General features: G+C 37.3%; 2 protein-coding genes across 3 annotated transcripts; one reads left to right on the forward strand and one right to left on the reverse strand.

Annotated features, from left to right (window-relative positions):
* Positions 1 to 7,164: 7,164 nt before the first annotated feature.
* tigara (TP53 induced glycolysis regulatory phosphatase a) lies at positions 7,165 to 17,956 on the forward strand. Of its 2 annotated transcripts, none has more exons than XM_041795599.1 (6): positions 7,165 to 7,427; positions 10,683 to 10,720; positions 10,827 to 10,948; positions 11,602 to 11,679; positions 11,810 to 11,920; positions 15,355 to 17,956. In XM_041795599.1, the coding sequence occupies exons 1-6, from the start codon at positions 7,357 to 7,359 to the stop codon at positions 15,742 to 15,744; spliced, it is 810 nt and encodes a 269-aa protein (XP_041651533.1). In that variant the 5' UTR covers positions 7,165 to 7,356; the 3' UTR covers positions 15,745 to 17,956. The 2 variants fall into 2 exon arrangements, with proteins under 2 accessions (XP_041651533.1, XP_041651534.1); XM_041795600.1 differs by having other exon boundaries at positions 10,827 to 10,921.
* Positions 17,957 to 20,803: 2,847 nt separating this feature from the next.
* Positions 20,804 to 22,841, reverse strand: LOC121515041 (fibroblast growth factor 23-like). The gene is made up of 3 exons (XM_041795601.1): positions 22,566 to 22,841; positions 22,094 to 22,197; positions 20,804 to 21,997 (listed from the first exon to the last, which is right to left on the reverse strand). The coding sequence occupies exons 1-3, from the start codon at positions 22,771 to 22,773 to the stop codon at positions 21,569 to 21,571; spliced, it is 741 nt and encodes a 246-aa protein (XP_041651535.1). The 5' UTR covers positions 22,774 to 22,841; the 3' UTR covers positions 20,804 to 21,568.
* Between the last annotated feature and the right edge of the window lie 440 nt (positions 22,842 to 23,281).

The following is a 23,281-nucleotide window of genomic DNA, read 5'->3' on the forward strand; positions in this document are numbered from 1 at the left end:
ATTTTTTCTTTCTCAGTTAACCCTTTTTTGCCAGTTTATATCAATTTTTCATCCTATTTCTCCTAATTTCCACCCATTTTTGCCCAGTTAAAGCCAAATCAAACACTTTTTAACTCCTTTTCACCACTATTTCTGCCCATTTTTGCCATTTTTTGAGGGGGGGGGGGGTTGCCATTTTTATCTAAATTTTGCTACTTCTAACCCATTTTTGCTACTTCAAAACTATTTTGCCATTATTAACCCAGTTTAGCAATTTCTAATCCATTTTTATTTTTTAACAAAAGGGATTTACATTTTTAAGAAGGCAATTTACTGCACAAATGATTAAACCCTATTTGTTTCTTTGATAAGAGTGATTATTTTTTCAGGTTAAATATAATTTATGGATGCCACAGCTTAACTTTACAATGGACCATGATTTTGCTGATCTCCATGGGCCCACAGTTTGGCTGGGTGCCAGAAAGCTCTCTCATTTATCCCCCCTCATGGGCAGCCTTGTCTGCAAATGACTACTCTTAACTGTGCAAGGCTGTCTCCAAACACCTTCAGGTACAGCAGGGGTCCCCAGTCTCTGGCACCTTTATTTTGGGGGTCGTGGGCTGAAAAGGTTGAGAACCCCTGCTCTCGAGTGCACACCAGAGGTGTAGTGTGTTTAAGCAGGTATACCCACTTTTTTAAAGTCTCCATTGAGTTTTCAACTTCTAAACCCCTCCTCTGAGGATGACCAAGTAATCTTAAGTACCCAAGTGCATTACTTTGTAATGCATTACTACGACACAGCTGAGGAATATGGAATAGGTCACTCAAAATGCATCGTCATGTAGCTGCGTTAGGGTCAGAGGTGATGGTGAAATTCTGTTAATTTCATGATGAACCTTACTGTCTGAAGCAGCAGGAGTCAGGTGGACTACACATAAAAGATGGTCTTGGCTGTCTTTGTTAATCACACAGGGTGCTTTCAAAAAATGGGGGAGTTTATCCACCTCTGCAGACCCCATGACACCACTGGTTCAAACAGTGTAAGTGTAGATATTTCTTCTAGGCTTGCAGCATGCATCATGTCTGTAGTTTTTTTGCAGTGGCGCATGTCAAGCTACGCTTGTAGGTCTCTGTGTTTGTACAGAGGTCTGTACCAAGCCCAGAGACATGGTGTAGATTCAGTGCAGAAGTATAAACCAGGCTTAAGGATAAAAGGTGTTGGACTTCTCTGTATTCATTTGCATGGAGGGATCAAGGTGTTGCATAGAAGAGGGTGAGAGTTTTGGACTTCACTGATGGACAGAGAGGATTGTAGTAATGCAGGAGCGTGCTGCTGTGTAGGAGACGTGGAGGATTTACAGCCGGTGGCTGTAAGACGATGACTAAAAAACAAAAGACGCCCAAAGGTATCACATTAAAAGCTTGATATCTGCATTTTTAGGTGGGATGAACATTAATTTCTTCGAATAAGTGTCTACAATGTCACGGCTATGTGAAAAAAGCATTCATGGTTTCCATTTTTATGGAATTAAAAGAGGAACTAAGACTGTACGCTGCCACATCATGTGAGGATGAACTGTGTTTGAGGATGAGGATATACTGTCAATGCATCTGGAGTCCCACATAGGGTAGTTTTAGCTCCCCTATATGATTTCAATGGCAAAGCACTTTGAGAACATGCTCCCCAGGAGATAAGTCAAATGAAACGGTGGTGATCAGAGGTGAATGGATGTTTTCTTTTTTTTTTTTCCTTGTTAGCCTTTTCTTTGGTTTACTTTGTAGGGCTGGTTTCCCAATCATCAGACATACCCTTGTCGAGCAAGAGTCGAATTAAAAAAGGCTTTCCACAACTTACGACGAGAGGACATTCCGATTAAAACAGAAAAACATTCCTAATCAAACAAAGTGCAAGCTGATGATGAATAAAACGAAAGAGTCACAACACGAATTGGAGCACACTCATCCATGGGTTCTGTTTGATTTTCTTTTATAATGTCAAGAAATTAAATATTTGTTTTTACTTGAATTTTCTTCATATTTATCTGCATCACAGCCACAGACGGTCACACAGAGCAGCGACGAGCTACAAGAAAGGGTGGTTGTAACATCCAATATTTGCACAGAGGGCAACGAGGTTTGCATTTTGGAGACAGAGCAGAGCTTTAGTTCGAAAACCACCTCAGCTCGGTGCTTCCGTGTCGGAGTGGTTGGTCAGTTTTCTATGGTGCTGGCTTGTGCAGTTCAAGCTGATAGTCTGCCTGTGAACATGTCGGTCCCTCTGTGAGCTTTGCTGCTTCGATTCATTGGCAAAAGGAGGGCTCACCTGCCAGGCAGACATCGGCACAAAAAAATAAAGAGACGGATCTTTTTGTGTTTTAAGGGGACACTTTGCTTTGCCACAGCGAGGTGTCTTTGACTTTATGCTTGAGTTTTTTCATGATGGTATGTGACTTTGCTGAGTGTATGTTTGTCAGACTGAAGAAAAATGTGGGGATTTAATGTTTTAGTGATGTTTTTTTCTGGGCAGTTTGATGCTAATTTGCCCAAACATCCCCATTTTGAACATTTGATCTGACCCCCTCTGTTTGCCTCATGTAAGCTCTCTCCCAAACGTCATGGTTGTGATTTTCTTTCCTGCAATGTATCGTTGCATGTGTTATCAATAGAGACCACCTCTTTCAATTTGTGTTTGATATATTTTATGGGGCGACCAGACCCTCAAAAGGGTTTTTCTAAGATTTAGAGATACTGTATTCCAAAGTGAAGAGAGGACAGAGGAGGAGGTGTGAAGACATCAAGAAAAAAATGTCAATATTTTTATTGAATTATTGTTGTCTTTTTGCGCTGCTAAAAGCTATGAATTTGTTTCATTTATACAAAAAATAACATTACATAGTTGTGATGTGTCACTTGAGTGTGCTGCTATTTTATAAACGTTTGTATTATAATATAATTATTTTACTGTCTAAGAGATACCTTCAGAAAAACGAAGTAGATGGTGATAGAAGAACATGAAATGAGTACTCGACTGGAAATGTTCTTTGTACAGTTTGACAGTTTTCTTAGATAGATTATCTCCTTCCCCCCTTTTTTATCTATTTTGCTCTCCTTCTTTGGTCACATTCTGCATCAGTGGTATTTCCTATACCTCAGGATTACTGGACAAAAAACACAACACACACAAATCCATCAGCTATACCTCTGCAGTTAGGGAGCCTGGACTGGAGGAGAAAGGAAGGATCAGTGGGGGTGCGGAAGAAGCAACGAGTTAGCATTTTTGTGGATGATTCCCACTGTTTTAGTGCGTATGGGAAACAGGATATACAGTGTAAGGCCTCCACTTGGACTTGAATTGTAATGGAGGGGGGGGCACGACAACCATGAAACGTTTAAGAGTGTGTTTTTCTGCAGGTAGTTCAGGCATGTTCATTTCTGTTCATGTTGGTGCTTCATCTGACTCAGGCTGGCTTAACATGTGAAGATTTTAGGCTGGATTTTTGGACCCAATTTGACCCGATAATAATCAGGGTGCATGGCCTAATTCAAGGCATGTTTTGCACCCGATTATTTGTCCTCATGTTTGCTGTGTCACTATGATTTTTGCTGTGTTAATATGATCACAGTACCTCTTACTGAGGATGCCAATGAGAGCGAGCAGGCTGGGACCAACTGGATTTTGCACACTTTTACAGCTCATAAACATGGCAGTGACACAAATACAGCTGTCTCAAGCTATGTGGATTTTTAAAAAAGAAGACCTGCTTGAATTATGGTGTCAACACAAGTGCCTTTAACAGCTGATCATCTGTCATATTCAGTTTCTCCTGAAGTCACATTTGATCACGCATTTCTGTGAGCTAATTCATCACCAAAAACAGCAGGCTTTGGAAATAAAGATCCTAAAATCGTCCACTGTGCAGCCAGCCTAATCTTATTTATGAGCGAGATTGAGGGGAAACTGCATTTCCATGATGGCCAAAGTTCTTGCTTTACACAAACATTAAAACTCTGAATGTCAGTAAATATGGGTTCTGTATGTGAGAGAGACACTTTGGTTTGAAATCATGTCAATTGTGACTGCTGCATATTGTAGTGATGGGTTTGACCTGCCACATATTCTGATATCTGGAAGTTTCAGTGGTGCAGATTTCCCTTTAAGTTGCCCCCTCCACTATAACTCATATCATGTACCTCAAATGTCTGTTGCACAACCTCTGTTCAATAAACTTCTGCTTTAAAGGGTGTGACAACACATCAGCTCATGAGTTCTCATGTCTTTTCTTCTTTAAAGCTCTAATCATTTCATGATCAGTCGATTTCATTATGAGTGATGAAGCAATGACGGAGAAACTTATGTGCAGCTTTATCACCTTAAAGCTAAAAATATGAGCGTCGAGTTTAACCCTTTAAAACCTACGGGATTGCTGGCACTCCCATTTGCATGTCTATTTGTAACCGCAGGTAGAGTTGTAACCAAATGAGATGAAGCAATAATTCTTTTTGCATATAAAACCAGAGTAACATATCTCTCATTTAATGTGTTCCAGAGTACTGTTTCCTTCTACAAAGATCCTTCTTTTGAAGAAATGTAGTATGAAGTGCACACATTTAAAAACAAAATAAAATAATCCAGGCTATAATTGTGTTATTTTCTTGCAGGTCCTGAGTCGCACTTGTTATTGTTTCACCTTGGTCTTCTGCAAACATGTGTATGCTCAGAAGTATCTGGCACATTTAGAGGTTTGATTGCCCTGCTGTAAATAGTTTATTTAAAAAAAAAGATGCTGTCTTTTTACAAATTGAGCACAATTTCATTTTATTTTCGTTTTTGCCACAGTTTATAAAGATGAGTGTATTTCAAAAATGAAGTCATGAACATACTCAAAATATTTTTTTTTTTCTTTTGTGGTTCGAAATGATCTTGTGCAATTTTTTTACAATCACAATTTTGAGGGATACAGCTATGACATCTCTATATTTAGGAAAATGTGTAAAAAACATAAAAACCTTTTTTATTTTTCTAGTGTTTTTTGCACTTTTGAGCTATTTAATTTCATACTATGGACTTATCACATACATATCATTAAAATTTGGGTTCTAAGGGTTGTATTGATGTACAGGTAATTTAAATACTCAAAACTACAGCGTGTAAAAATGTAAAGATAGGCTCTGGCGGACTTGTTCTATGGTAGGTCATAAAGGGTTAAGAAGAAAAGGTGAATAGGATCATAGGGATATAGGTCCTGTTTGGAAACTTTAGGTTTTGAAGTTCATCTTGTGAAGCAGTAGTTGCATGCACAAAAAAAGGAGTTCAATCCAAAAAATGTTAATACAAAAATTCAAACCGCTGGCTTTGCCAGCAGTGGCTTGCACACCTGGGGTGACTGATCAGGTGAGCCTGAGAATCACTCCCCTTGGAAGTGAAAGCTCATTGGCTTCAGAAACAGGGGTGTGTCACTTTAACAGTAGAAGGGGAGAACCAAGAGGGGTGAGGATGGAAAAAGGTAGTTACGTGAATAAAGGAAATGGAAAAAAGAGAGCACAAAGAAAAACACATAATCATTAGTGCCTGCTATCTCCAATCAATTTATTTGTCACATGGATTAAAAGCACGATGTACTGTCAGTGCAATGAAATGCATTCTAAATCATCACCTTTCCAAAACCAATAGCAATAATAAATAGAAGACAAATAAATAAATGACATAATAATACTAATAAATAGTACTGTAGAGATAAAAACGTGCTATTAAAACACCCTTAAACAAGATTGCACACACACACCGTTCAGTAGTCCTATTGCTTGGGGATGGAAACTGCCCCTGAGTGGGCCAGTACATGCCCTCATGCACCTCAGAAGTCTGCCTTTGGGAAGGTATGAGAGACTGCTGGGTGGATAGAGTCCTGTGTGATAGGTGATAGCTTTTTCCTGCAGTCTTGATGTAAATGTCCTGTACCCATGGTGAAACGATAATTTTTAAGTCGTTTTCACTGTGCTCCTTATAAGTTTGTGGTCCTGTGTATTCACTCAGGCTAACTTTGTCTAATATTGAGGTTTGTTTGATGATCTGAAACATTTAAGTGTGATGCTGGATAGCTTAATGGGTTATCCCGTTGACTGTAGTCTGGGAGATTGATGGTTCAAATGCCAGGCAAGTTCTAACCTTTCTTTACTTGTGTTGTTCTTGCTCTCAAATGTACGTCGCTTTGGATAAAAGCATCTGCTAAATGACATTGTAACATTGTAACAAATATGGAAAAAAGGAAGAAATCAGGAGGGGGGCAAATACTTTTTCACAGCACTGTATGTATAATATTCTTGTACTCTTTCCACCCTTGTTAGAAATCAACACAAAACGTGAGGTTTTTTTAGCCTCCTCCTGGAATTGTTCTGACATTGCTTTCAACATATGATGACATAATTCACAAAATGCATGGTTCATGCATGATTTGGCCAACAAATGCAGGAATTCTATGAGACAATAAGCCTGGGCTACTTTATCTACATGTGGGTGGAAACCCTTTATAATGTAAAGGCAAAGAAGTGCAATATTTGAGATAAAGTCCTAAAAAGGAAAAACAGTTGATAGGAAATATGGAGAAGAGAAGACTTGGTAGGTTCTGCTTAATTTGTTAATTGATCAGGTGTGTTGTCTATGGTAGTAGTGTTTTAAGCCCAGCTCAGCTCTGATTGGATAGTAATAATTGCACTTACTGTTGGACGCATTCATGTTCTCCTTAGTGGGTCGGAATTTTAATTTTATTAAGTCATTCTTCCAAAATATGTTAACTATTTAAAAATATGGGCCCAACAGAGACGTTATTTTTTACACTGATGTCAATAATCAGTCGTAGTCGCTGTGGTTTACAACAAGTAAAAACTACAACCTAGTATTTAATGAAAACAACTTTGAATTACTCTAAATGAGCAAAAAAGCGATGTAAAATAACTTGACTGCGCAAAATACGCAAAGCCATCATCACAAAGCTTGAAACTATTCAGGATTATGTACTAAAATGTGTCTAACTATCCAGCTTTTTCCGACTTAAGGCTTTTTTATGAGAACCTTTTAAACGGGCGCTTAATATTCCGACTATTTTGAGATCACGGGAATGCAAATCAGGCGGCTGCTCTGCCTGAATCTAAATTTGTGTCAGGATTGTCACCACTTTTCTGATAGTTTCGACGAAGTTTGAGTAAGTCCGTGCATAGTGTATTAAAAGATTGAATAAAGTCACAGGAAAACTATTTCAAAATCCTGTTTAATTCCTTTTTACCTCTTCGGTGCTTCATATGCCTGCCCTTTAACGCCTCGAGGCACCAAACGCTGTCTGTAGTCGTCTTCAGGGCAGTGGGGTTTAAAGTCCCGAACCGTTAATGCTTCGTACCTCCGTGCTAAGCTTCCGGAGTATGAAACAGCTAACATTTGGGGTTACCCTTGTTCGACAGTAAGTGAATTTGACTTTTATCTTCAATATTTTGGGTCAGTGCCGCTTCTACTCAATTGAATGAACCGTCAGAGTGTCTCAGTGTACCTGTTAACATTAGCCATAGCTAACCGTAGACGTTACGCTTAACTGTCAGGTAGTTAGCATACTATCTCTCCGTTTCAGGGCAATATTAGCTTTGGAAATGTAGGGTTTGCTGTTGCTGTATAGTTCCCATACACAGGAAGGTAACAGAAGAGTCCCAGTATGAGTTAAAAGGGGCAGTTTCGTAACCAGTAACCAAGTATTCATGACACTGGTTCAGCTGTCCCAGTCCATTTCATGCTGTTTTGTACTGCTCAGTGGTAAAGCCTGCTGACGGCCGCTAGAGGTCAGCATTTATCAACACATCAACTCCGTTGGCAGAACTTTATGATGTTATCATGATGATCAATACAAAAGTATAATTCATATTCAATCAAGCATTTTTCTAATATTGTGTTTGTAAGAATATGAACTTATTTATTACATGTCTGTTGAAAAATATATAAGATGAGGAAATTAAAAAATAATTTCTTATTTAATCCTGACTACAATATTGGGAAAATAAATCACAATCAGATTATCTTCCCAAATCATTCAGCCTCAATCTCATCAAAATGAAAATAAAATTTCTTTATGACTTTGGCATACTATGATTAAAAACTGGACATCTTAAGAGAAAATGACTCACCTGGGAAATCAAAGTAAAACATTTTACAAGGTATGGCAACCCTTGTTGGATTATATGGAAAACCGCCTATCCTACATGATGTGCTTACCATTGATTCCATTGGAGTTTAGGGCTGCTTAGGAGTATTATAGTGCAAACATAATAATCAAACAGATCATTTTAACTGTAATTGAAATCCCAGTTATTAGACAGGATTATTCACTGATTTTACAGCATCTGCATTACAAACATTTATCTGACTTGAACACTCTTCATTCATGTATTCTGACTCTTGTTTATACTCAAATGATCACTGAGGAGCAGCCTGAATTGACAGTGACATCGAATCATTACGGAGTAAATTAGAACTGCTGCACGATTCCTCATTATGTGTAACTGTGATTATACTAGATTATATTGTCTGCAATTGCAGTCATGATTTAATGCATAAATGGCATCATGAGTACTTGATTGGTTATCAAAAGAAATCCAGGGAATAATGATAGTTTTGAAATTTACTTAACAGTATTTTGCTTAAAATAAAAATTGTGCTATTGTAACCTTGAAAGCCTTTCTGCAGACTTTTTTGTAAACCTTTCAAGTACCACTTAATATGAAAATAATTGCAGCCTTTTCTACAATTATGCAATTGCATAGCCTGATGCTGTGATTATCACTGTGATTAGATTACTGGAGCAACACTAGTGTGTAAAATAAATTTAGTAAATAGAACATAGTTATGTACGACAGTTACAAACAGAGGTTAAGAGATTTAAAACAGGGCTGGGCAATTAATTGCAAAGTAGATTAAATCACAATACAGCCTGCTGCAATTTACAAATCACAAAAGTTGCAATATTTCTTTAACTTCAAATGTGTCAAAATACCGGTTTGATTAATCATTTTTTGCAGCTGCAGAGATTTTATGCACATTATGCAAACATTCAAGTGTCATTTTTTCATAATGGTTTACAAAAATCCTCCTTTTTGTGTATTATGTGTTTTTCTTAATCAAAATGAGTGACATGAAAATGCTAATGTCCTTAAACAAAGCAAATGACATCACATTTGCAATACAAGCAAAAATAGTTAGGTCATTCTAGATAAAACTGATGAAGCCTAGCGTTACTTCACAAAAGTGTGATCAGCTGATAGCTAGCCTCACTTCCTCCACCCCAGCCACCTCCTTTATAGCCTAAAGCTGGTTGCACCCCCATATTCAGATTCATGCTATTATGGACTAATTGCTTCTGAAGTTTTTGCTTGAATATGTTGAAAAATACTTACGATTGACCTAAGAATAATCACATATTAAATTGCAGTATTGGGGGGGGACTTGCAATTACATTATTTTTGCAAATGGTTCAGCCCTAATTTGAAATCAAGGGTCTGAAATGTCCTGAAGGTAAAAGTACACTAGCCTCAAGGAGACTTTGTATCTTTCAAGAGTCAGGAGCAGGATTTTAAAAAGCAGGGTTTCCACATCTGACCAGACTTGAAGAACATTTAACAGTTACTGCTCAGAGGAACATGTATGATAATATCTGTCTGAGAAATAAATCAGATCTGTTAGGTATGGTGGATGATCTTCATGTTCTGAACACGTTGAGAAGCAAGCAATATTAAAAAAAGAGGGAAAATAAGTGTTATTTACTTTTATTCAACAAGGATGTCCTTTGACATAAACATCTTTTTTTGGAGACCTGCACAAGAAAGCACATCAGTTACAGTTACCAGTATATCTTATGTTCATTAAAGTATGTAGATATGAATATTGGTATATTGGACACAATGCAAGAGAGATTAAACACAAAAAATACAGTTAAGTGGCAAAGATGTAACAACACTTCAACTTTTACCATAAAAGGAAACTTGTGGGCAAAACAAGTGCAACACAGAGCATAGAAATCATTTAATTTCCAGTAGCCTACATTGTTTTCATAAGGAACCAAAAATTACAATTGAAATTGAAACTATATTAATCCCCAGCACTGAAAGAACATGTACTGTTCATATGATATGACCTATGAGAATAGGAACTGACATCTAGTTTTGTTGTATGTTGTGCTTTTCTTTGTGTCTTTTTATTGTCTTTTGTCTGTAGTTTGGCACTGTCATGTACATTGTTTTACCATGTTATTTTTACATGCTATTCATATAGTTTTCATTCCATAATTGTGTTTAGATTTTAAAAGGGAAATTAGTAAAAGCATACAAAATAATTACAAGAAAAAGTGGCCACTTTATGCATCTCAGAGCAATTGTAAAAACAGAGATACTTTTTAGAATAAAACCTGAACTTCAACTTGAAAGAAATCTATAGATTATAGTTTTGATTAAAAAAAACTTTCAGTTGCAAAACTATTTGCCAATGCCATATGATGACTAGGCAGGCAGTGAAAACTGATGAGTATGAGTTGTAACAACAATAAGGCGATGTGCCCAATACAATATGATTATGTTTATATTGGTTATATGTTAAACTTTGGCCCCTCAGAAATGCTTTTAGTTGTGTGTTTGTGCTTGGTGCTCCTGTGTATTAACTAACCATTTATGTCCTTTAGTGGGGAGACACAGTACAATAAGGAAGGCCTGTTACAAGGTAATAGTTTGATTAAAGAAAGAAATACAATAAGAAATACAGTAAAAAATCTCAGGATTTCACTTTCCCTGTTTCTTCATTTCATATTCTCACTTGCGCCAAACAGGCCAGGCCATCGACTGTCCCCTGTCTGATATCGGGCTGCAGCAGGCCGAAGCTGCAGGCCGCTACCTGAAGGATGTCAAGTTCAGCAATGTGTTTGTTAGTGACATGCTGCGGGCCCGGCAGGTGCATGCCTTCGTTTTATACACTCAGAGTCTAGCACACTCACACTGTAGCACATTAGCCTAAAAAGTCCTAAACTGATCTTGTTTTAAGTCTTTTCAGCTGAAAAATAAGGCCTGATCTGCTTGTACTAAGCAAAGAAAAAAGTTGTTAATTTAGCAAAAATGTACAGTGATGTTGGATAAGAAACATAACAAGTAAAGTTTACTTGTTCAACTGATGGCATTTTACCCATTGCAGCAGCACAGGCCTCATGTTTTACTTTTTATATCTTGAAATTAAATGTTTATTGATGCTGTATGAAGAAATGTGATGTATATTAAATGTTACAAGATTTTTTGTAAAGTAGACAAATACAGCTGGTAGGATATAAGAGTTAGAATAAAGTTAAATGAGGAATCAGGAATACAATACATCATAAGCACTGGGCTGCATTAACCTGACACTCCAGTCAGTAGTTCTTGCAGTGTGGTTTATTATCTCAACATATGATGCCTATTATTTAGTCCAATCAGCGCTATAGATTATAGTATTATAACTGTATCTGATACAGCAGAGATTTTAAAATCACCCTCTTTTCTTTTAAAATCAAAAATCTGTGTAGTTTATTCTGGATTTTGTGTCTTTAAAATGATAGTTGTGTATTGTGTTTTCAGACTGCTGAAACAATAATGAAACACAACAGTCGTCGTTCTGGTCTCCAGATGGTGTGTGAGCCTTTACTCAAAGAGAAGGTTAGTATTATTCCATGTGTTACATTATAACTTTTAGTATATTCTCACCTAAACATTAACATGAGTTATATATGTACATACATCACTAAAGAAACCAGAGTCATCCAGTCTCTGACTTGGTATTTTTCAGAGCTTTGGGATTGCAGAGGGAGGACGGGTCCAGGACTTAAAAGACATGGCCAAAGCTGCTGGTCAGTCCCTTCAGACCTTCACTCCACCTGAAGGGGAGACGGTGGAGCAGGTGAGACTGTCACAGTGGTGGAGTTTACAGTGTCTGTTGTATTATTTTGTCTCCTTCTGTCCACCTCTTAGTATTCCACTTTTTATTTTTATCTGTACGTGGTGCTGTCTTTAGTCTCTGCCTCTTCTTAGAAATAGATTAAGTCTGACATTTTTGAAGTTAGTGTTGACTTAAAATAGCACAGTATATCATGCTTCTTGCTGTAGACCAAAATTCCAAAACTACAACATAGACTGTGACTATTTGAATTTGAAACGACCTGGTATTATATCAACACATGCAGATAAAAGGCAGAGAAATGTACAGAATGATTGAGTTATCCAGGTGTCATGCTTGGACTTACAATGCCCAACTTCAGGGTAGTTTTCCCCCTACCCTGAAGTTTTTATCCATTTTATGTGGCTTTTTTACTCTGATTTACAGAGACAGTACCCTGGAATGCTACAGAAAAAAAAAAAACAGATTTTACAAAGGAATGCTGTTGACTGATTTTGTAAGTCATAAGAAGAAAATACAAACAATGCTCTTGTATGACAACTGATTTCTCTATAGCTGTTCCTTGTTTATTTTAACAGTAGTTTCTCAGTGTTTTGAGAAGCACAAATTTGATTATTTTAAACCAAACCTCATGTTTAGCCTCCTGGGTGCAGGGAGAAGACTTTATTTTCAGTGAGCATTTCTGCAACCACTTTGTAACAAAGCTCTGCCCTCATAATGCCTTTGCACATACATATTAATTCTGTAGTTACTAATATTGGTGGCATTTCATATCGGGTAATGGTGTTGTGGGAAAACGAGAGAATAAGCCATGTAAACACTCAGCTGGAGCTCCACATACACACTAAGGCAGGCTACCAAAAATCCCATCTTGATGTGCTTTAGCTGAGTAGTAGTACACAGTATTCATGAGGTTTTAAGTCAGTTCCACATGGGTCAGATGTCATTCAGGCACTTTCATTAACAGCCAGCTGCACAATGTCCTCATATACATAAATAATAGCATCAAAACAGACTATTGATGAAATTGATAAATTATATCCATTCAGCCTAAAGTTTTCAAATAGGTTGACTTATGGTATATTTGAATATAGTCATATTACTGTTATGCCTGTGTTCACAGCTGCCGTTTTTTTGCCCTGTTTTGCACACATGTTTTAATTATGGTCTGGTGTAATAATGGTATCCTTTCAGGGATGCTAAATAGCAAAGTTTCAGGAGCAGGACCACACCTCAACCACGCCTCTTCCTGCGTTTCTATAAATTCAAACCTGCCTATCTCCTCCCGTCTCGCTCTCATAGTCCATAACCTTCCCTCTAGCCCCTTCCCGCTATTTCTTTCTTCACCCTATCCATAGGTAGGGATGGGAATTGATGCGATTTTATTGATATCAATGCCATTATCAAATTTTCTTATCGATTAAATTCTTTATCGATTCTTTCCTGTGAATTCTACTTTTGGAAGAGGTGGACTCTAGAGGTTTTCACTGTTAAAAACTTAAATTTTATTGAGTCTCTATCTCTCTGATCACTGAACAAGATGTATGCCACTGTCAGTGTGAGCCACTGACAAGCACACTTCAGTAAGTGGCTATAATAAACAGTTTTGATAACTAAAAATGTTTAACATCAAGTATTGGGGAGGAGAACATGCTAAAACCTTTTAGATATCTCTTTTTTGTTTGAAATGTCTCAGTTAAAACAAACTCCATCTCTGAACTTTATTTAGAATACAACACTACTGCTCATTTTCTTTAAAAGATCAAACCTTGCAATAAATAGATAACTAGCCTCTGGATCTTCAATCTCTGGACTTAAAATGATAAATTGAGGTCCTGTACAATCTTTTGCAAAAAGATGCATGCTTTGAATGAATGATGATGGCATGATGAATGAAAGATGTTGCACGTTACACTGTTCATGCCGTTTTCTGAGAAATGAAGCCACACTTTTCATCACTTTGGTCTGTTTTTGTGACTGTCAGCCATGTTTACTTCTTATTACTTCCTCAACTTTGCGGGGTTTTTTTTTGCTTTGCTGACCGCTTCTCCTGAGACTGGGTTTTTCGAAAGCACATGGAAGTAAGGCATTGATAAGGGAATCATTAAGATTAGACGTAAATGATATCAATGGATTGAACCAATTGGAACCGGTTCTTAACTGGAACCAGTTCTTGATTCCCATTCCTATCAGTTGGGCTCTTAAAAGGGAGTTGTGCCCAGGAGCTACAGCGGATTCCCTTAACGTCCCCAAACCAGTGCAGGAAATGTCTCCAATCAGTGCTTGAAAGAGTCTTTCTAAGATCCTCAATAAATAATTGTCCTATCCTGTTGGTGGTATTCTCTTTGCTAGTGAACTTTACATTATGGTGTTTTAGAAGCACAAGAGTGCCTGGCAGTCAAACACAGTTGGAGCTCCACATGCACACAAAGTCAAATATATAAACACACTCAGTGCTGCTCTTCCCAGCTGGCTCTATGGGTCCTGTCTCTTCCCTGTAACCTTCTGTTACTACCTGATACCAGCATGGGGGGGGGGGGGGGGATCACTACATCCCCCCATTTTACCTCTGTAGCATTTATAGATAAGGCGAAACATCACTGGGGCGTGAATATCACGCCTTATAATGGCAGTGTGAATAAAGCTTAATTAGGACATTAGATGAGATGAACCTTAAGATGCAAAGGGAAATTTCTTAATGTATATAGTAAACAAATATAGTCTATCTTTATAATGTCCTTAGATACAGTTCTAACTATAAATCACATGATAGTCTACAAATGCTTCAATCGGTGAGAGAAATCATATATAAATCTTTTCATAGCTCTAATATAAGCTATTTCGGGACCCCTTGTCTAATCCACACATTTGATGGTTCTTTTGTTTATTCCAGAATTTGGTTTGAACAACTAGACTCAAAGTACTTGTCCTTTAATTGCCAAACTGCTTCTGAGTGTTTGTCCCTGCTCCTGATTAAAAAGTCACCTCTTAGCTTTGTGTTATTTGTCTAAGAGGCTGTGTGGGAGGACAGCCTGCATGTGTGTGAGGGGGCGTAGGAAGGAAGGATGTTCTATTTCAAAGGAACCTCGTCAGGCTTCATCTATTAGATCTTGGCTTGGATGTTAACTCAAACCTAGTACGTGACCAGCACATGATGATGATGCTGCAGATATACAAAGATAGATTTGACGTAAGCACTCAGCGCCCCAATCAGTGTGAGCTACAGGCCTCCCTCCCCACTCTCCTAAATGTGTTACAGGTGCGTCAGAATGAGTTGGCATGAATTGGATTATGACAATGTTGTTTATAATATAAACAACCTTTCACATTAATCTTCCACAGTTGCACGTAGCCACTGTTTGTGATGTCTGCTGTGAGTGCAAGATGAGTGCAATCAAAGCATGACGTAGTTTGTAACAAACTTATGCTCTCTTCAGGTGAAGGAGCGGGTCAAAGAGTTTTGGGAGAAAATGCTCTGCCGAATTGGGGACGAACACTGGGATGACAGAGGGGATGAAGAAGCCGCTTTATCTGCTCAACAACAGACCTCTCCTGTTGATGGAGAAGCAGACGATGGGGTCAGGGGTGTCCCCGTCCATGCTTTGGTTGTCACACATGGTGCCTACATGTGCGTAGCTGCGCGCTACTTTGTGGAAGAGTTAAACTGCTCCTTGCCTCAGGGTTCAGACAAAGCACACATGTTCTCTTTGAGTCCAAACACGGGTCTATGCCGGTTTTTACTAACCATTAGGAAAGAGGACGACAAGTTTAGATTGACAGAAATGTGTTGCGTGTTTGCGAACAGAGGAGATCATGTTAAACAGTAAAACGGGATTGGAAGAAATGGACACAAGATAAGAAAGGGGCATTTAAAGAGGGAATATGAGAATCTCAAAAGATTTTAGCTTTTTAAGTATTTATTTTTATTTTACTGGGACAGTGCAGATTAATCAGTGTTTCTGTAGAAACACCGGAGTTAGCCAAAAGGCTGTTTCCATCTGCAGTCCCTTGCCAGATATTGGAATAGGCTTCCCAAGAGGAACAAAACATAACAAGAAAGGAAGTGGAAAGAAAAACAAACACAATCTAAAATAACCGCACATTAATCAGTATGGCTTTTATCTCTAATTTGGGTCAAGGTTACTCAAATGATAATTGGATCAAATTAAACATGTCAAACAACAGAATTATGAGGCCAAGTAGAGAGTTAGGAATCTGTTTAGTGGCAGTGAGGTCATCAAAATTCTCCATACTTTGGTTCTTTCAATCAAAACAATAAGAAAAGATGGCAATGGCTGTAGCGAATGAGTCTTGCTTGTTGAATTGACTGGTGATAGTCCAAGCAGGTGTTCTGGTGTTGTGGCTTTTGAGGACCCCTGTTTGCCTTCCAAATAAGGTTAAACATGCAAACATGCCAGTCACTCCCCAATTATAACTGGGAATTTATTAGCACCTGCAGCGACAATAGTGTTTGTTTGGTCACAAAGTTTAGAGCAATAAATATCTGTAAAGAAAATATTGATGCAGGTGCGTGTTGAAACGACGTGCAAAGCAGTGACACACTGTTGGGAAACTTCTGTTAAGTAGAATATTTTTTTTCATTATCGTTTTCATTATGAATCTGATGGTTTTGGGCTGGTTCGTTATTACATGCAGTCTAAAACGGCAGTGTAGGAGATGTGTTAAAGCACAGAAAGATACAATGTGTGCTTGCTTATGTTTTATGAAGATAATAAAAACCAAACAGTCTTGATAAAAAATCAAGCAGTCTTTTTTGTGTGGATTGAATGTTAATTCTTGTTCAATGTACTTGTCATCACTTTATGTGGTTTTTATTAGTTTGGATGGCATTAAAATATATATGAAAAGAGGATAGTTATTCCTAAAATTCATTTAGATAATTCACTACAAAAAACAACATATTGTAACTTTAATAACTATCAATAGAGGGACATCTGCAAACAAGTCCATGCAGACAACTGGAGCTGTGCAACTGTATCAAAATCCAATCACCTGACAAACGTCCCCCCAGTTTGGCAGACTGTGTAAGCTGCAAGATTTCTGGTTTGTCCATCTGCTCTGCTATTGCCAGCTTGGCCTTAAATCAGCACTGCACTCTTGCTTTCCAGCCAACACTACCCCAGGATCTACCTGTATACTCTGACAGGGTTTAAGATACTATTGCATCACTCCTCAAATTCTGTCATATAAATCTGTAAATAGTGAAGAGGATGCCAAACACACATTTTACTGCTGCAATGAATGTTTTTGAATAGTTGCAAATGTTAGTTTTTGGACTGAAATGATTGATCGGATTGAAAGTATCAACAAGTTTGATAACCAGGCTGCCACAAGAGAAAGAGAACACTGTCTAAATTTGACAGCAAGATGTTGCCACTATATCTGTGCAATTTAGGCATTGTGCAGGAGATCAGCTGTATTTTTGGAAACTAAAACAATTAAATACTTAATGCACGTTGCCCAGGACTTCTTTTTTTCTGCCATAATATCAAATCATGCATCAATGTTTAAAAAATGAAAATGGCACCTCTACTGTGTAGTAAAGTTACAGTATTATTAGTTGACATCAGAACTTCAGTGATATTTTAAAAAAGGCATAATTAATTATCATATTCCATTCAACCTCTGTTTGTTTTTTAAATGCAGGCATTTATATGCTGAGTCATGAGTTGAGCCCCTTCATTTAATCTCAGATCAATGGTTTGTGCTGCAGGGCAATGTCATCACCACTTTTGTTACTGCCTGGCTGTTCATTAATGCAAATGTGTTCTCTAATGAGTCTGTGTTTCTATATTTATTCTCTCGGAGTTCTATCTTGGTCAGAAACTTAAGCAACACTGTTTGCTCTGTGGAAATCAGTGACTGGTCATTGTTGTGAATTAACACTCTGGTCAGTGAGGACAAATACCGGACAGGAAACTGTGCAGTGATGTTACGTGTTGAGGAGGCACGTGTGCAGTCATTTGTTCACAAATATCAATCACTCTTTTTATAAATGCATTCAAGAAAATGTATGGTTAACAACAAACAAATAAAAATGTACATATTTGAAGGCTTCTTTCTGGGATTCTGTCTGATTAATATCTGATCCATTATTCAATATGCTATATTGAATTTGCCGTCTGATGTTTCTGTATCAAGATATCAGTAGATAGTTTTTATAATCTAATGTATTTAAAAATGGATTTTACATCTAGATCACTAACCTATACAGCCTCTGTTTTAATTTGAACATTAGTAGTCCACATTAGGGCTGTGAAATCTAAGTTTTAAAGATAAATCAATGTATTTTCAAACAAGTTAAAGGACAAGACTTTTCAAATATTTTTTTATATTTATATAGTGATTTAAAAGGGCCTACTGTTTAGTAAAATATTGTTTACAGTACACTGTAAATAATCTAGTTGTTTTAACTCTAAAAAGTTAGTTTTCAGGCTGCCTTTATAATTCAACCAAACTTGAAATGATGAGTTAATATTCATTCAAAACCAAAAAGACATCCAGGTCTAGCTTAAACCTGGTATTGAAGCAGAGAAATCCTAGTTACTGTTGACTGTGTATGCACTTCTCTTTATCATAAATAATTTTTTTGTGTCAACTCTACTTGTGTTTTTCAGCTAACAAAATTAACTCAATTTAAATCTGAATATAAATCAAAAGGATACACCTTATTTCATAAATTGGTAGCCTTTTTGCCATAATTTTTGAGATGCATACTGGCATTGTGCTGCTGACTGTTAATAAAAGTGCCTGTGTCTATTGGAATTTCCCCTTATGGGACTAATAAAGGAATATCTTATCTGTGTCACATTTGGCATTTTGCCCATGTGGAGCTGAAATCGTTTTTGTTACTTTACATTTCAAAAAGATCCCGATATATATTTTATATTACATTTAACAAATATAATGTTGCTCTTAAACAGAGATACTGTGCACAGCCCAGGTTATCAGGTGCCGGTGGGTAGCAGGTCCAGTATATTGCTGCTGTTGGGCCAAAACCTAATATCTCCAAAAACACCACTTTTCAGGGAATTTTAAAAAACACTGTATTTTTCTTATGATTTTACAGTGAATGGTCATAGTCAGCATATTTTTAACTCTTTTTCAGAATTGGTAAGAACCCATTGACAGATGTAAAGCGTGATCGATAGCACTGATCTATTAAAACAATAAAATAATGAAAACTGGAGGTATGAGTTTTGGCCCAATCCCAGAAATATGCTGAGCAGAGGCCTTGTCCTTGCCCAGATCTAATATTTTCCAGTTACTTAAGAGTTTGGTTATGTGTAGAATCATCATACCATTGTTTGTGGCCTTTTCTGTGGATATGATCAGTTGTTGGTCAAATGTGTTCACCAAATTCTGAAGGTTCCATTGTGTTTTTTGTTGTGCTTTGTGGACTGAAATATTTTGATTTTACAGATAAATGTTAGGTTGACTTGAATGTTTTATTATCATCTAGTTTATTGGGAGAAGTAGCATTTATTCATTTATCATTAAAACACAAATCATTTATATATAGACCATTTCAACAAAGTCGTAAGTCATTTATTAAATAGCAGCTGAACATGCATGTGTAGAAGCTAAATGCTTATTCACTCACCGACCACTTCATTAGGTATACCTGTGCATTTAGGCATGTAAACATGGTCAAGACAATCTGTTGAAGTTCAAACTGAGTATCAGAATGAGGAAGAAAGGCGATTTAAGTAACTTTGAACAGGTCATGGTTGTTGGTGCCAGACAGGCTGGTCAAAGCCTTTCACAAACACTGGCTACTGATATTTGTTCATGCCACATTGTCTGCCAGAGGCTGAAGTTTGTGAACAGAGTCGATACTGGCCGATGCCGATGTACTGATGCATCCCTGAAAAAACTTACATACTGCCATGTAACTGACTAAATATTTGTGTCAAAGCAGTTGAGAAAGTATACCTGATATAGTGGCTGGTGAGTGTTTAAGCGTAACTTAAATTATTATCAAATGACATGAAAAGCTTCCAAAATCACTGAATGAACCTTTTTTTTTTTTAGTTAAATGTGAATTAGAAGTACATGATACCAAAAACAGAGGGGGAGGTCAGACTTGTATTATGTATGGTAAAAAGAGTCATAACGAGAAAAACCTAAGGCACACTTTGTTGAAAAAGGTAAAAAGCCTTTAATAAATGGGCTAAAGCACCTACGCGTTTCAACTCACAAAGTCTTCATCAGGGCATTTAAAAACAAGTGACTGTCCACAGATTTTCAAGGCTGTGGCAGCTGCCTTGCAATCAGTCAACTGCTTTTAAACTGTTTTTAAATTCACATTGGTATAAAGTTTAAACTCAACAGTAGAAATTGTAAAAATCATCTCTTTTAATAACTTTTTTTATGGAGAACTTGTAATTTATTTATGATATTTTGTACAGGACATTGTTTGCATCATCTTTCATCAAACTTTATAGCACAAGAATTTTAAAAAAGCGGATTTGTGTGGCATAGTAAGGAGTCTTATTGATGATATGTATGGTTCATTTTTGAAGTATGCACATTGAATCTCTGGTAGTTTTAGAGTTAGATCCTATAATTCCATCCAGTAAGACATGTATGGAGCAATATGTTAGCCATAGATTGTATGCAAGTCTCCGTAATTTACTATGCTTTTAGGAAACACTTGATTTGTGATTGATCATAGTAACAGCTTCTAAAGAAAGAGTCTCACAGAAGAGGCTGTTGTCAAGTGAAGGGATTCCTGTTACTCCATGTCCCAGGTCAATCCTTCATGCTTTAACTCCAAAGACCCCTGAAACACAGCTTATACATCCTTAATAAAATTGCAAGAATTATGTTCTCGTTCTTGGATAAAAAAACGCAAAAACGGAATCCACAAAATAGTTATTATTTATTCAGAAACAAAACAACATGAAATATATAAATAATACAACAGGCTTGGTAGGATTCACACTTTTCAATAAATAAATACCATTCATCACTGTTCTCTGTTGGTGGCCGGCACCTGACATGATTAGATCTTGTTTATTTATTGCTGCTTATGATTTTTTTTTTCTTTTTTTTTTATCAGTAACAGAAGACTGCTTAAATTTTGTTAAACCTTTGAGCCCCTATGAGACTTTAGTGTATGCATAAATATTCACAATTACTCAGAGATTACACACTTTTACATGTGCAAAACGAGCGTTGCCACATCTGGCCTATGGTTTAAAATTTAACTGACAAAGGAGGTTAAAGGACAGCAGGACGCTGGACCAAACTCGCTGCCTGATTATGTCAAATGTTGCCAAACGTATCCCTCATGTGCTATTCAAACAAAAGGCCTTTTTAAAGCTGCTATGATGTAACATGGAGTACCAACTGACATGTTTCTATGAAAACTAGTTATGGGAAAATTGAATCCCAAAATTGTGAAATAGTAATAGTTTAATGTTCATCAGCTAATAACATCTACTCTTTGATATCAGTTTGCCTGTGCTTTAAGCCAGGCTGTGGTTTCAGTGATACTATAGTTTGAAAATGTAGAACAATATTTAAGAGTAAATACTCCCTATGAGCAGATTCGCCCAGAGCTTTCATATGGAGCAAAAACTTTCAGTGTCTTGGTTTTGCATGTGATAATCAAAGTTCATTCTCTTAATCATGTTCTGCCTGTTCTGCTATATTTGTTTTGACCGGACTGACGGGCACATTGGGCTGTAAAACTCGCAGGGGGTCATCACAAGACGTGATGGTCTCTTTGGACACAGATCCAGTTTGTTCCTGTTCAGGCGGCTGTTGCTTGGGTTCTGTGTCCTGCCTGTGATCCTTAGCCGAATGTGAAGGATGTGACTCTGATCGTAGCGGATCCGAGGGGTTCACATCCTCACTCCTCTTCCGTCTCTTACCCAGGAACCTCTGCATCAAGGATAATGGAGGTTCAGGTGGCTCATGGTGGGAAACCGGCAGCTCAGCTGCTTCAAGTTTGAGCAGTCGTTCTCCACTTGTAGAGTAAAAGACTTCACGGGGGTTCTCAAAGTCTAACCAAATACGCTGGAAGAGACATTCTTCTCTGTTTCTTTGTCTCTGCAAGAAAGGAAAAACATACAAAACATGAGTATGTTTTTTGTCCACAGACATCATGCATTCACTCAGATAAATGCAGTTTGATAAAGTACTCACAGAGTGATACAGCTCTCCCTCTCTGTCCATGCAGAGGAACCTCTTTCTTTTCAAATCAAATATTGACACAAAGTTGCTTGTTTCTGTTCTTGCTGGCAGAATAACTGGAAGAAAAACAAGTTCAAACATGTCAGTAAGTGTTCAAAATTTAAAACCAATACGTGCATAGAGTTCAAAACAAGACTTTTACATAAGTAGCTGCCATAAAATCATACTTGTTGTATGGTTGACATGAAAAATTAACAGTTTTGACAGTTAAATATGCGATGTGAAATGTGTTTCCAGCTTTAGTTTTGATGTAAAAGTAAATTTCTTCAACTGTTATGTAATTTTTCTGAGCCTTTTGACAAAGCATTATATTGTTTCAAAGGAAATTAACATATTTGGAATAATAATTCTAAAAGTTTTTCATTGTCTTCTTTAAATTATTACAAATTAGACTAGCCATGTACTCACTGATAAAGACACTCACCTAGAAAGGGCCTTTGAATGACTTTTCTCCTTGATCCACGCTGCTCCAAATAGAAACGCCTTGTACCAGCAGATATATCTCCATGTTCTTCCGTACTGAAGCTGCTCTGCTGATGTTGAAGAAGTCGCTCAGGGTCCCAGAGCCTCGGTGTACAGTCCACCATGACAGACACAGAAATGACCATGAGTAGGAAGAAAGCTGGTTGCATGATCAATGGGGACGCCGTGCTTTATTTCCCTGACAGCACAAACACTCAGGTCGCTGTGTGGGCAGCTACTGGAGGAGGAGAAAGTCCAACAGGTCTATTTAAACAGAAGGTCGATAAAGCAGCTAACTCATTTACCACAATGACTCAAAGCCGACCTGCTTTTTTTTTTCAGTGCTTGTTGAGGTGGAATTCCTGCTGCTTACTGGCAAAACATTATTTACCTGTATAAGAGACCACAAAGCGTTTTGGTACAAGGCAAATACAAATATTTAGTGTTTCTCAACAGGTGGGTTGTGGAGCTGCTTGTAGTGTACCTGGAAAAAACAATCCGTACAAAAAAGGTCTGTGATTAGTGGAAGCCCTGCACATAATACACAAACAAAATTGATGACATATATTTTATTTTGTCCTATTTTCCTCTGATAGCAGGTACATTTTAGTTGTTTAATTCAGCTCTCAACTTTTTTTTTTAATTTAATGAATCCAAAATTAAGATTCAACTTTTGAT

This window comes from Cheilinus undulatus, linkage group 9 (assembly GCF_018320785.1).
Source record: "Cheilinus undulatus linkage group 9, ASM1832078v1, whole genome shotgun sequence".
Taxonomy (NCBI): domain Eukaryota; kingdom Metazoa; phylum Chordata; class Actinopteri; order Labriformes; family Labridae; genus Cheilinus; species Cheilinus undulatus.